Consider the following 14707-nt stretch of genomic DNA (forward strand, 5'->3'; position numbering starts at 1 on the left):
CCCATTTACAGGATTATCTATTAATCTCCAAATTAATTTTAGAATGTATTAGAACATACAATTCTGAGAAATCGTATAGCTCAGTAAAAAATTTGTTTTGTATGCTCTGTGGTGGGGTCACATTTCATTATATTTTTCCTTGTGGGAATCCCATTATTTCAACACCATTTGTTGTTTTTGTTTGTTTTGCTTGTTTGTTTTTTGGGAAGTTTATGGACCTGGAATCGAACCCAGGTCTCCTGCATGAATGGCGAGAATTCTATCACTGAACTACCCTTGCACCCCCTCAGTAAAGTTTTTATAAATGACTAATTAGAGGACTCAAATAGAAATCAGTTCAGTCGCTACCGTATTAGATTCCTCTGCAATGAAGAACTTCTTTTAAGTTACAATATTTGTGTTGTTAATACCTTAAATTTTTAAAATATTTAAGTGAATGACTGAGGACTTCCCAGGATTCCTTTGCTTTTATTTATTTTTTTTTTATTTATTTTTTTTTAATTTTTATTAATCAAAAAAAAGAAAAGAAATTAACACAACATTTAGAAATCATTCCATTCTACAAATGCACTCAGTAATTCTTAGTATCATCACATAGATGTATGATCATCATTTCTTAGTACATTTGCATCGATTTAGGAAAAGAACTAGCAAAACAGCAGAAAAAAATATAGAATGTTAATATAGAGAAGAGAATTAAAATAATAATACTAATAATATATATATATATATATAAAGGAAAAAGAAAAAAACAAAAACAAAAGATACAAACACACAAACAAACAAAAAACCATATTTCAGGTGCAGCTTCATTCAGTGTTCCAACATAGTTACATTACACTTAGGTATTATTGTGCTGTCCATTTTTGAGTTTTTGTATCTAGTCCTGTTGCACAGTCTGTATCCCTTCAGCTCCAATTACCCATTATCTTACCCTGTTTCTAACTCCTGCTGGTCTCTGTTACCAATGATATATTCCAAGCTGATTCTCAAATGTCGGTTCACATCAGTGGGACCTTACAGTATTTGTCCTTTAGTTTTGGGCTAGACTCACTCAGCATAATGTTCTCTAGGTCCATCCATGTTATTACATGCTTCATAAGTTTAGTCTGTCTTAAAGCTGCATAATATTCCATCGTAGGTATACGCCACAGTTTGTTTAGCCACTCGTCTGTTGATGAACATTTTGGCTGTTTCCATCTCTTTGCAATTGTAGATAATGCTGCTATAAACACTGGTGTGCAAATGTCCATCTGTGTCTTTGCCCTTAAGTCCCTTGAGTAGATACCTAGCAGTGGTATTGCTGGGTCGTAATCCATTCTGCCATTCTATGTCTTTTGATTGGGAAATTCAGTCCATTAACTTTTAGTATTATTACTGTTTGGATAATATTTTCCTCTACCATTTTGGCTTTTGTATTATATATATCATATCTGATTTTCCTTCTTTCTACACTTTACTCCATACCTCTCTCTTCTGTCTTTTCGTATCTGACTCTAGTGCTCCCTTTAGTATTTCTTGCAGAGCTGGTCTCTTGGTCACAAATTCTCTCAGTGACTTTTTGTCTATAAATGTTTTAATTTCTCCTTCATTTTTGAAGGACAATTTTGCTGGATATAGGAGTCTTGGTTGGCAGTTTTTCTCTTTTAGTAATTTAAATATATCATCCCACTGTCTTCTAGCTTCCATGGTTTCTGCTGAGAAATCTACACATAGTCTTATTGGGTTTCCCTTGTATGTGACAGATTGTTTTTCTCTTGCTGCTTTCAAGATCCTCTCTTTCTCTTTGACCTCTGACATTCTAACTAGTAAGTGTCTTGGAGAACGCCTATTTGGGTCTATTCTCTTTGGGGTGCGCTGCACTTCTTGGATCTGTAAATTTAGGTCTTTCATAAGAGTTGGGAAATTTTCAGTGGTAATTTCTTCCATTAGTTTTTCTCCTCCTTTCCCCTTCTCTTCTCCTTCTGGGACACCCACAACACGTATATTTGTGCGCTTCATATTGTCATTCAGTTTCCTGATCCCCTGCTCAAGTTTTTCCATTCTTTTCCCTATAGTTTCTGTTTCTTTTTGGAATTCAGATGTTCCATCCTCCAGTTCACTAATTGTAGCTTCTGCCTCTTTAGATCTACCATTGTAGGTATCCATTGTTTTTTCCATTTTTTCTTCTTTGTCCTTCACTCCCATAAGTTCTGTGATTTGTTTTTTCAGATTTTCTATTTCTTCTTTTTGTTCAGCCCATGTCTTCTTCATGTCCTCCCTCAATTTATTGATTTGGTTTTTGAAGAATTTTTCCATTTCTGTTCGTATATTCAGCATTAGTTGTCTCAGCTCCTGTATCTCATTTGAACTATTGGTTTGTTCCTTTGACTGGGCCATATCTTCAATTTTCCGAGCGTCATCCATTATTTTCTGCTGGTGTCTGGGCATTTGATCAGATTTCCCTGGGTGTGTTACCCAGCTGGTTGAAAGCTTTTTCTGTGAAATCTCTGGGCTCTGTTTTTCTTTTCCTGCCCAGTAGGTGGCGCTCGTGGCGCTCGTCTGTCTGCACCGCAGTCGGCCCGGGAAACCGCGCGTGGAGGTGGGGGTCGCTGGCCGCCGCGGCTTGGGAGAGTGCCGGTCCTAATTGCCCAGCTGGCCCGAAACGCCAAGCGTGACGGGAGGGCCCCGCTATCCAACGTTCCCAGTCAGACCGGGGAGCCACGTGCGTGGAGGGGACCCCAGTCGCCAGCCGCCCCGGCCGGGAAAACGCGCGCCCCTCGGGTAGCTCACCGCAGCAGATTCTCCCTGCCCGTTCAGCTGTTCCAGAATGGGGTACGCTGTCTTTTTGGTCTCTGTCGTGACTCCGGGAGCTGTTTCGTATTGTTTCTGTTTCTTTAGTTGCTTTTCTGGAGGAGGAACTAAGACCCGCGCGTCTTACTAAGCCGCCATCTTCTCCGGAAGTCCCCCTTTGCTTTTATTTTTAGCAGCAATGCACTCAATAAATGGTTGTGTTGACTGACTGATGTTAATAATTAACTCTGAAAAAGCGTTAAAATTAAGACGTCGTGATCCTATGCTTTCAGAAAAATGTGACTTCCATGTAAGTGAGGCTATCAAAGTGAAAATTTGGAAATAGCTTTAGAAATTTGGGAAAACTGTCTGTTTCACAGATTTCTTCATGACATTGCTGGACTTGTGATTTGAGAGGCTATGTTTGTCCATGGCACTGGTGCTTGTCTTAACCCCCATTGTATCCTTCCTGAACCAATAAAGGAGGTTTTAAGAACTCCAAGGATGTATTGAAGGAACAACAGTGAAAGAGGATATAATTTCTTACTTATACCTAAATAAACTAATTGAGCTAAGTTCTTGGGGGCTGGTGAAAGGAGATAGACAAACAAGAATGCCATCTTTGTTGAATCTAAATACAATCTCTTAGACTCGTGTTAAGAAAATAGGAATATATTTTCAAGTTGTGACAAAGTACCCAAGGCAAGTTGGTAAATATCTGCCTGAGATTTAGAGGACTTGCCTTAAACTCCTTCCTTCATGGCTGTTAAATTTTGTGATATAGTGAATAAATTCTTTAGCCTTCTCTTTTCCATTTGTAATATGGAAATAATTGTAACAACCTCATAGGAATATTGAAAGATAAGTGAAATACCAAAAAAAACCCAACTTGAAACCTTTTTCAAGGAAAGGCCCTTTGTAAATCCAAAGTATATGTGTATGCTAGAAAACCTTCAGTGATCCTTTATATTCTGACTATGAGATACTCACAGATTGAACTTGGAGTTGTAGGTCATTTTTCTCTTTTAAGAGAGTGACCATTTTTTCCTCCAGTTCCTTCCTTTTAGCTTCTGACTTTCCTAGCCTTTCTTTAGTTTTCTCAAACTCTTCTTTCATGGTGGCCATCTCCTTCTCAGTCTCTGCGCTCTTGAGGAGGGGCTTGATCTTGAAGAACAGTTTCATCCAGGGCCAGTGCTTGACATTCATGAAAGCTCGTACATTATACTGGATGCAGAAAAGGGCTTCTCTGAAATGACATGAAAATAGTGTAGAATGATCCATTAGATGCCTTGTTATTATTGGTTATTCCACCATGAATCTCCTTTTGATGACTGTCCCCCAATATATATAGGATATGCCTAACACAGTATATGTTATTTGCATGTTTTATACACATACATGCATGCAGAAACTCTGAACTCGTAGTCTGCAAACCACTTATTCAAGTGGGTTACTAATGTTGAACATTCTGTGTTCTCAAGTCCCTGTCAACGTAGCTAAGAAGCTGACTTTAGAAGGTGAGTATTTTGCATGAGCAGCATTAGCCACTTTTAAGAATTTGGCATGTTAGGATATTGGTGATTTGGGAGTGAGCATAGCAGTTGCAACATATATATGTGATTTAGGAAATGGCATAGGCTGCTGTCTGAATTGCCTTATCTATAGAGCTAATGATTTATTATTATATTCTTGAATCCCCTTCCTTTCTCCTGATCACCAAAGAATTATCTCCTCTCTAAACTTCTGTTATCAGCTTCTTCAGGTAATTTACTGGTTTTTCTCACATTCTTTCAACTTCCTCAGTTTTATCTGAAGAACCAGATTGTTAACATCTGCAGGGCATTTAGCATGGATTATGCTAGTCCACTTCCAAGTTTTGGTTTATTTAAATGCAATTTAGAAATTATAGTAAAAAATACTGCTTCTGCACACCATAGCAATAAGGCTTGACTACTTTGTAGTAATGAGTGTGTTTCTTAAAGCTAGCTGAAGCAGAAATTCCATTTTCATAGGTTGAAATTTATGAGAACTGTAACTTTGAGAAGGTAGATACCAAGACAGAAATCATAATGTAAGTACATGGAAAAGATAGGAATACTTATAATGCAGTGCCTAGATAAGTACAGATGAACAAAATGAATGTAAAATGTGGGTGCAAAGAGAGAGAATACAGTTATGTTGGGTATTTAGAGCTGGGTGAGTTTAAGTAGGGAATGGGAAAATGGAACCTTGAATTGGCAAGTAGATAAATTGGGATAAGAGAAGAAGACCTGGACAAATACAAGAAGAGGAGACAGAAATTTTTTTAGCCTGGCAAGAAAAGGATATGCGATTGGACATGATGGATGAGGTAGGGAATAGAGAGGGCCTTGACAGACAGACAAGGCAACTTGAATTTGACATTGGAGACCATAGGGAGCCACAAACTGAGATATGGCCAGATGAGAACCATGTTCACTGTAAATTATTCCTTCAGCTTTATGTGAGATGGATGGAAAGGGAGAAATTGGATCCATGGGAGAAGTTTTGGAGGACATCCAGGTGTTGAGGGGTTAAGCAAAGGCTGATGTGTTGGAGGGGCAGTTTGTGAACTGGATGAAAGTCATATATTAGCCACAAAATGAAAGAGTTAATGAATGAGGAAGGCTGATAGCTAGTCCCTAAAGGACCCTTAATTCTGGTATTGTCTGGTTCTTACCTTCTTTGTAACATCTTCTGGTATTCTACTCTCATTAGGAAACCCCTACAGACAGCTTGAGTTCTTGTTATAATCTGAGCTAGCTTTTCATCTCTCATTTCTTCTAGGAGACCCAGAAGGCCAGCTTTGAAGAAAACCTGGAGAAAAGAAGAGTCACAAATCATCCCCATGCTATGAGAGATGCAGAAATGTCAGAGGTACTTGGATCAGATGTAAATAAATAACAACTATACCTTGGTATGTCCGAATTTATATTGGGTGTGATCGATATCAATAGAGGCAAGCAGTTTCTCAGAAGCCTTCTTGCTATCAATGAACTGTCCTTCTGGAATAGCACTTGCATTTAAAACCTTGTATCTGTTCAAGTAAACAAGAATGATTAGGAAGGTGTAACCACATATGCTAACAAAACGATACAATAAGAAACATCAATAAAAATCTGAGAGAAAGAGGAAAAGTAGAAAATCCTACTGTTCCTTAAGGTCCAAGTAAAATGGTATGATTTTCTATAGTCTAATACATGCCTCCTTACCATTTTTCAGAAACGTCATTTCTTCTTGCCTGTTATTCTGTCCTACTAACACAAGATTATATAATTTGACTTCTTAATTTTATAATATATACTAAATAGGATACATGAAATACAGTGAACGGAGGACAGCTGTTAAAATGAGAAATATGCCTGGCATACATTAAAATACAATAAAGAGGGACTGACCTTTGCTTAAAATCCCCATATAAGATTCTGCTTGGGAACCCTTTCCTGCAGATCCGAATGCCTTCAAGCACACCGTTACACCTCAGCTGGTGCAGGACAAGTTCGTGTTCCATTGCCCCTAAAAATATTTCATTCAGAGTATTTACTAGTGGAAACTGAATTCTAAAACTTGTGCCTGCTTGATTTTTTCATGCTCTTGAGTCTTACCAGGAGTTTTGGTTTCATTGGGAATAATACACCGTACAAAGTGAGGATGCGTGCTCCTCAGATTGGTCATCAGTTTATTTAAATTTTCCTAGGAAACCAGAGAGAAGGGACTTTATGAGAAAGTTAGATTTCAGATTGCTTTTTAATACTTATATTTTTTGATACTTTCTTAATTAACATAAGCATAGGCGGCTTCAGTTACTCAGTATTTCGAATGTCTCAGGGATTTTAGCCTGCCAAGAAACCAAGAACCAAAGTGCTAGGAAGAAATGCAAAATCTCCAAGGTATTTATTTATCATACTTAGAAACTGTCTTATAAATAAACTGCAAATTCAGTAGCCTTCTGCAGAGGAAGTGTTCTGGATTGTGAATGAGAAGGCAAAAGGATGTGGTCTCAGCTCTGCCACTTACAAGCTGCCTGACTATAAAATCCCTTTGGTCTCTCTGGGCCTCATCTGAAAATAATGGAAATTATCTCACAGGTCTCTTCCATTTCTCTCAGTGCTAATTTTTAGAGTAGTATTCGATGGTAACTCAGGTTAGTAAATTTCCTAATTTCTGCCATTCCTTTCTCAGGTTTATTATTTCCTGGGATCTCTAGCCTCTTATTTTTGTTTAATTTTTAGAGTATAAAAATCATGAGACAGTGTAACCTTGTGTGGGTAGATCTTGGGGTATTGAGAAAGATCTGCAGTCTGGGGCTCATGAGTGTGGAGTTCTCCAAGCATAGAGGAATTGGTTATAGCAAAGGGTGATGTTTTATCCAACCATAGAAAACTCATATTAAATATTTCTAAATATTCCTTAGGTATACTCTTTGAGAAGGCAGAGTTTTTTCACATCTTAATTAACTATTAGGAAGTAACATTCACTAAATAATGTGAGTTTCTAGTTTTGAAAACATGTGCAAGGTGAGATCATTCAGGTTGGTAGTGAGAAAGAAAAAAAAGAGAAGTTTCCTGTTTAGGTCTTTGGGCATATAAACATTTTAGTTTTAAAAGAAATTAAATGCAGTCATACAAATTCTAATTAGAGCAGCTCTTAGTTCAGACATTTCATATACTCCCTTTCGGAAGTGCCAGTTAACAAGAAATTAATACTAGACTGATATATAGGAAAAACTACCTGTTGCATACAATGGACTGTGTTTAACAGGAATCTATCACTAGTACCACAGTAATACTATAGGTCAATAATTGGGGGGAGGGCACGGGGCTAAGAGTTTTGAGGTGTTTGGGGTTTTCCTTTTGGTGTGGGTATGTCTGTTACTTTTCTCTTTGGAACAATGAAAATTGTCTAAAATTGAGAGTGATGATTGTACAACTAAGTAGGGATATTGTGAGACATTGATTGTTTATTTTGGATAGAGTGTATGCTATATGACTATCTCAACAAAATCTGCAGATTCAAAATAAATAAATAAGCAAACAAAAAAAAACCCTCATTATATAATAAGATGGCTTTTAAGAACCTTGTGGCATTCTTGAATAATTAGGTAATAATAATAAAGAATGGGTGAAGTATCCTTCCCTATAGGAAAGGTGTTAGCCTGGCTATATTTTGACGAGAGTGAATATTTAAAGTGATGCCTACTAACATTCCCTTTCCTCCTAATTTATTCTAAATCTGTAATTGTGACAGTTCATAGAAACTGAAAAGGTTTTTCAAATTAAATTTGTGTGTTACCCTGAAAAGAGCTGACACGGTCTGGAAAGAAGAGCCCTTCTTCTTTGCACCTTTCTTTGCGCCGCCATCTGAATTAAAAAAGAAAACCCATCAATTAAAGTAGACTCCTTGAGACTGGAATCTTACTTGCACTTTCTATGGGAATGGGTATAATTTAGATTAAGGGCACAGAAAGTACCTGCTTCAGCACTAGAATATGTGGAAAAGAGACTGGCCAGAGTCTTCATTGCAGACTTCTGATATAGCCCAACCACAGTGTCGTTCAGAGGGTCCTTATTTTTGTCCAGCCAACCAGTAATGTTATAGTCCACGGTGCCGGCGTAGTGAATCAGTGAGAAGTGGGCCTCAGCCTTGCCTTTGATGACTTTGGGCTTCTGGAAGTTGGCAGACTTTCCTAAGTGCTGGTCATACAGCTTGTTCTTGAAGGAGGTGTCTGTTGCCTTGGGGAACATGCACTCCTCTTCCAGGATGGAGAAGATGCCCAGTGGCTGAATTCAGAAAAGTAAACATTGGGTCTCTGCCTATTTTCTCTCAAAAGACGTAGACATGGTGGTTGTCGTTGATTGGATTATGTGCATTCCCAATTAAATGTATTTATAAGATAAACCAGGGTTCACAGCTCAAAGAAAACCTTTATTGTTTTCTCTCAAAAGATACGGAAGTGGTGGCTGTCATTGACTGGATTATGAGCACCCCCAAGGAAATCTATTTGTAGATAAACCAGGGCTCATAGCTCAAAGAAAAACCTTTATTGTTTCTAGAATCACTTTTTCACCATTCCTTCTTACATTCTCCATAGCATTGCTGTAGATTAAAATAGGCAGGATATAAACTCCCCGTGTCAGAACAGCATGTGGGAGTAATTTGTTGAAATGTTTTCTATTAATCACACTTTTTTCCTATGAAGTGAATTAATCTATTGTTAAAGTTTTGATTTTCTATGAAAAGCACTTAGTGACTGAGAATTATGGTCACCCTAAATGCAATAATTAAATGATATAAATAACCAAGACCTTATTAAAGATATTTGTGCATTTAATCTGCTTACAGATACATTATGAAAAAGCGTAAGCAATTTGACTTCTTGACTTCTGAACAGATATCACATAAGCCCTAGCTGTGTTACCTGTGCTTTAATTTTTTAGAAAAAAGATGTATTTATATTGCTGTCATCTTGGATCATAGTGAAGGTAGGGTTAGAATTAATGAGGTGGTTGTACTGAAGTAGACCACTCAGTAGAGTTTACAGTGTTGCTTCAAAGTTGAATTTGAGCCAGTGTTAGAACAAAACTGTTTAGAGCTAGGTTAAACTCCCTCTGATCCTTCTTATGTAAAAGTTGAGAGAGGAAGTAATTTCCAAATAATAAAGTATAACTTTTAGGATTTGTTCTACTCTCAGAACTGTTTGAGATTGCAAGCAGCACTGTTTAGAATTGCTTATGACACCCTGGAAAGTTATCATTACAGTTCAACTTTTCTTTAAAAGTTAAACAGACCTTCTCAATGAGCTCAATGCAGGCCGCCAGGTCCATCCCAAAGTCAATGAATGTCCACTCGATGCCTTCCTTCTTGTACTCCTCCTGCTCCAGCACGAACATGTGGTGGTTGAAAAACTGTTGCAGCTTCTCATTGGTGAAGTTGATGCACAACTGCTCCAGGCTATTGAACTGTAAAATTAATAGAGATTTCCAATATGAAATGGATTTTTATAGTAGTAGAATTCATGAATGAAAGAATTCTTTTATTGGAAAAAAGGTTGGATACAGTGATGAAATATGACAAACTAATTGTTGTTCCTTCAAAAATCCCAGAAAAAAGATTGACCATCGTTGACAAGAGCCTTTCTCACCAGCAGGGGACATTATTTAGGGCACAGGCCTCAGTTACACAGCAAGAGTTCTGGGAATAATCCACCTCATTTCACATCTAAGATTGCATGGGAAATAACGTACAACTGTTGTCCGTGAGTTATGGTTCATGTAAGGGTGAAGGGGATCGTAAATGATCAGAAAGCCTCACTTCTTTTACCACACTCACTTCTCCAATTCAAGATAAAGTTCCCCCTTGACTATCAGGTTATTAAAGTTCTTATCTTAAGAACTTTAGCTGATGTTTACAGTGAAATGAATAGGCTAATTTATCCTTGATTACTATCAGTCATTTGGCAAATCCCCCTTATCAGGTTTGTTAAAGTAGGGACTGGATATAATATAACAGTTTAAGATCTGAAAGAGTCTTTATAATAATTTACTCCCTCATTTTATAGATGATGAAACTGATACCCTGGAGGTGAAATGTTTTATGTAAGATGAATTTGGAAGAGGAGAGACAGATCTGTTTCTAGTTTCTACCTTTGGGTCCTTTCCTGTCATAAGAGATACCTTATGTATGGACCAAATGTATGAGTTCCTGTCCTGCCTTTGTCTTATACTGATTGCGTGATCTTTAGCAAGTGCTTTGACTTTCCTGAGTCTCAGTTTCTCCATATTTAATTAGGGGTAATTAGTTACTCCTTTGTAGGTTGTTTTAAAGATGAAATGAACTATGTGATGATATTGTGAATCACTGACTGTACACCATGTATGGACTGTATGTGTGTGAAGATATCTCAATAAAAATATTTAGTTTTCAAATTCTTCCTTAACGGAACTTTCCAGGTATATTTACAATAAAATTATATTAATTTTTATGGAAATGAGATAATCTGGATTTAATCATTCAGTTGACTAAAGATAACCTTTTGAGTTAAATGCTAATTGTTTTGCTTAAACTTTTTGTAAAGTGTGTTATACCATTCCCTGTCACAGTATATTGAATTACTAAATATAACTTTTTTTAATACACGGTTTCATTTACATACCATACAATCTATTCAAAGTGTACAATCAGTGGATTTTCATATGCTCACAGAGATACATATTCATCACCACAGTCAATTTTAGGACATTTTCATTACTCCAAAGGAAAAAACTCATACCCCTAACAGTCACCTCTCAATCTCTCTATCTTTTCCCAGCCCTACATAACTACTAATGTATTTCTGTCTCTATAGATTTATTTGTATTTACATTTTATATAAATGGAATCATGCAACTAAAGGTGAAATGAGATAACATTTTGAAGTGCTGAGTATAGTGTCAGAAACACACTGATGGCTCAATAAACATTAGCTATTATTATTATTATTATCTTATATTATCTTTTAGATATTTTGAAGATAACTCACATTCTAGATGTGGCATTAGAAAAAGCAGTGTATACACTACAAATGTAAATGATTAAGGTAACACGTAGTTTATCAAAGCCTACAATGGCCTCCCTCCCATTTTTTATTAATATGAAAATAGCTCACATCGAAGATCTCGAAGCCAGCAATGTCCAAGACCCCGATGAAGTACTGCCGGGGCTGCTTGGTGTCCAGCTGCTGGTTGATGCGGGTGACCATCCACAGGAACATCTTCTCATAGACGGCCTTGGCCAGAGCGCCCACTGCGTTGTACACCTTCACAGACAAAGCAGCATTTGTTGGCGTTATTAAAAATGTGCTGCAAAGGCCCAGATAGTGTGTGATTCATTGTAGTTGTGCACTTACCTGCTGCACAGTCTGGCCTTTGGTGACGTATTCATTGCCGACCTTCACTCTGGGGTAGCAGAGGGCTTTGAGCAGGTCAGCAGAATTCAGACTCTGGAGGTAGGCTGCCTTGTCAGCAACTGCAGAGGCAAATTTCAAGAAATGACATTTAGTGATGGAGATCTTCAACCTAATCTTTTCATTTCCTCCAATCCAGTTTCTTTAAATAAGAATTATTATTTAAATAAGAATCTTTAAATAATTCTGTAGAAGATCATATGAGACTCTATACAGGAAAGCATGTCCTTGCCACTGAATGATTCATCAGTTACACTGGATTTTGGTGATTTGCTGCTAGTAGCTTTTGGGAAATTTGCCAGCAGTTGGCGTATGTCCAGTGTATGTTGACAATGCTTTTTGAAAGCAAAAGATAGAATCCCTGTTCTTAAAACCCAATAGCTGTGGTGGGAAGGCTAAGATAAATACATGTTAATATTCTCTATTAAGTATGAGTGAAAGGCAGAATATTTGGATTCTTTCTTATCTCAGTTTTGCTACTCATGATTTAACCTTACTGGATCAGTTTCTTTATCTGAGGATGTGGAGATTAAACATCCCTGGGTGATCTCTACAGAGTCCCTTTCTAAAATATGGTCAGTGATTATAATGTAAATGCCACTTGTCAGGTAAAAAAAAAAAATGCTCATAAGTTTAGAGGAGGGAGAAAGAATATCAAGCTGGGGTAGTCAGGAAAGACAAGTAAGTAACTTTAACTTTCCATGGTAGATCCGGTACCTTGAATGCTCTTTCCATATACAGTATATATGCATTTTCTATCTCAAAAAATCTTACTTGCTACTTATATTGTCTACAAGTTTATGTGTAGACAACATACACATGCATACATGTATCTCTAGGGGCATCCTCTGCCCCTAGCTCTGTGTTTGGGCAGATCCTCTATAGCCAGCTACTCGGTTTTCCTACTTAATGCTAAAATAGACAAGTATTCAAAGTAATACTGAATGCCTACCCATTATTGCCAGTGCATCTCATTCTGTCTCCTATTATCTTTCCTTAGTTTGTGCTTTTTAGATATCTCCTTACAGGTGGCTATTTGAGTTCATTTTAACTTATTTAAGCTGGTTAGAAATGATGGAGATATAGAGATGTGAGGAAGGGAGGGGCTTGAGGAAGGCATGAAATGTTATTTCTCTGGTCCTTAATTCCTCAGGATGACATCAGGCTCTGTAATCTCCCTGGGATCACTTCAGATAAATAGAGAGGATAGATAGGATGAATTGATGGATGGATAAATGTATGGTTGGGTAGGTGGATAGATAAATAGATAAATGTATGGTTGGGTAGGTGGATAGATTTGAATGTATTTCTCTGTGTACATATGGCATAAATATAGGAAGAATACTTCAAAAATATAGGAAGAATACTTCTGGAGTGATTAAATTGAGAGATTTTTACATGTTATTTTATAGAATTGACTTCATTACTTTGTCATCACCCTATGTTTGTGTGTGTGTGTGCGTGCATGTGTATAAATGTGTATATATCCTTCAGAAGTTTAGCTACAAAGGAGATATAAGTTTAGAGTTCCCTCTGTCCCCCTTTTTTGCCGTATTGTCTGATTTAAACTCAAACGGAGATTCACTTCATACCTTCGGTGCCGTCTGGCTCAGCCTGCTCCTCACGCTGCTTTTGCTTGAATTTCATGTTCCCATAATGCATCACAGCCCCCGTGAGCTTATAGATGGATACTTTCTCTTCAGGAGTAAAGCCCAGGATGTCAATGGCACTCTGTCAGGAGAGAAGATAGGAAAAATTTGGGGCAGAAGAGACTAATTTATTTAGAATTTAAACTATATCCTCAGGTAACCTCACCTAGTGGGTCGCTTTTGTCATTACCACACGTGGTTTTTTTCCCATCTTTCATGCATTTTATTGAGATATATTCACACATCATATAATTCATCCAAAGTATACAATCAGTGGCTCCCAGTATGATGACATGGTTGTGTATTCATCACCACAGTCAATTTTAGAACATTTTCATTACTCCAAAAAAAAAGAAAACCCCAAACATTCCATACCCCTTATCCTCCTCTATTATTTTTTTTAACTTTTTTTATTGCGTAATACAACATCCCACACATAATGGGTTTTTAAAAGTGTGTGTGTATGTGTGTGTATGTGTGTGTCTTACATCAGTGGCCATCAGTTCTTCTTGGTCATCGATGCTGGGAACTATGATCTCGCCCTGGCTGGAGAAGGAGTAGTCATATGGGTTGGTGGTGATCAGGAGCATTTCTGGGTACATAGAATTCAGAGCATATGCTTCATATTAGAACTTGTTAATAAAACTATTAAATTCTGGCCTGTGAATTTAAGTTCTTTCTTACCAATTAGATCTGGTTTCTTATTGGAAGTGATCTGATAAAAAATATGGTAGCTTCTTTCTGCCTTTAGCTGGAAAGTAACTCTAGACTTTTCTAGAAGATCTGAAATGAAAGGTACATTCTGAATTAGAAAAAAGGTATCAGTGCTCCTGAGCTATTAAATGAACCTCAATCTCTTTGGTCAAAATTGGGGGCATTACATTTGATTCCACTGCGATTTCAGCTTGAGGATCAATCTCCTTGATGTTATGTATTAGAACTGCAGATACATATGGTAATTATCCATGTCAGGGTTCTCAGGGAGCCCATAGATAACCCTAGTGTTTGTCCTGAAAGAAAAATCATTACTGCTCCTGAGGCAGAAATTCTTCTAGAATGTGTTATAGAACCATTAGTGTGAGAATGCGGTAAGTGGAGCACACAGTTCATTATGGATAACTGGTATCAGCTCATGAGCTGTGCTGGCAGCAAGCCAATGTTCTACAGGCTCCATGCACAGCAAGTCTTGTAAAATACCCCTGGAAACGAAATCACTTGCCTTTCTCCTTTGACTTTTCAGTGGTCCTGTTACTCACATGTTTCTATATCAGCAGAAGCCAGCTTCCCTGTAGTACCAAAGTGGATTCTAATGAATTTACCCTGGGGG

General features: G+C 37.4%; 2 protein-coding genes across 10 annotated transcripts in view; one reads left to right on the forward strand and one right to left on the reverse strand.

Annotated features, from left to right (window-relative positions):
* Positions 1-14707, forward strand: part of LOC143688250 (uncharacterized) — a 298694-nt gene that overhangs the window by 42967 nt on the left and 241020 nt on the right. For 8 of the 9 annotated variants that reach the window (XR_013177902.1, XR_013177903.1, XR_013177901.1 and 5 more), the window contains one exon: positions 5578-5707. The gene's annotated coding sequence lies outside the window, so the exon portion shown is untranslated. The remainder of the gene's footprint in view (positions 1-5577; positions 5708-14707) is intronic. The other variant, XM_077165989.1, reaches the window with a different exon arrangement.
* The window catches only part of LOC143688252 (myosin-8), a 31304-nt gene that overhangs the window by 10597 nt on the left and 6000 nt on the right, over positions 1-14707 (reverse strand). The window contains exons 8-21 of the mRNA XM_077165990.1: positions 14637-14700; positions 14065-14163; positions 13869-13972; positions 13324-13462; positions 11675-11793; positions 11435-11584; positions 9579-9749; positions 8261-8570; positions 8083-8150; positions 6396-6483; positions 6189-6306; positions 5704-5827; positions 5471-5607; positions 3763-4018 (exon numbers count right to left, since the gene is read on the reverse strand). Of these exons, the coding sequence (XP_077022105.1) occupies positions 3763-4018; positions 5471-5607; positions 5704-5827; positions 6189-6306; positions 6396-6483; positions 8083-8150; positions 8261-8570; positions 9579-9749; positions 11435-11584; positions 11675-11793; positions 13324-13462; positions 13869-13972; positions 14065-14163; positions 14637-14700 (1947 nt within the window). The remainder of the gene's footprint in view (positions 1-3762; positions 4019-5470; positions 5608-5703; positions 5828-6188; positions 6307-6395; positions 6484-8082; positions 8151-8260; positions 8571-9578; positions 9750-11434; positions 11585-11674; positions 11794-13323; positions 13463-13868; positions 13973-14064; positions 14164-14636; positions 14701-14707) is intronic.

The sequence above is a fragment of the Tamandua tetradactyla genome, chromosome 6 (assembly GCF_023851605.1).
Source record: "Tamandua tetradactyla isolate mTamTet1 chromosome 6, mTamTet1.pri, whole genome shotgun sequence".
NCBI lineage: Eukaryota > Metazoa > Chordata > Mammalia > Pilosa > Myrmecophagidae > Tamandua > Tamandua tetradactyla.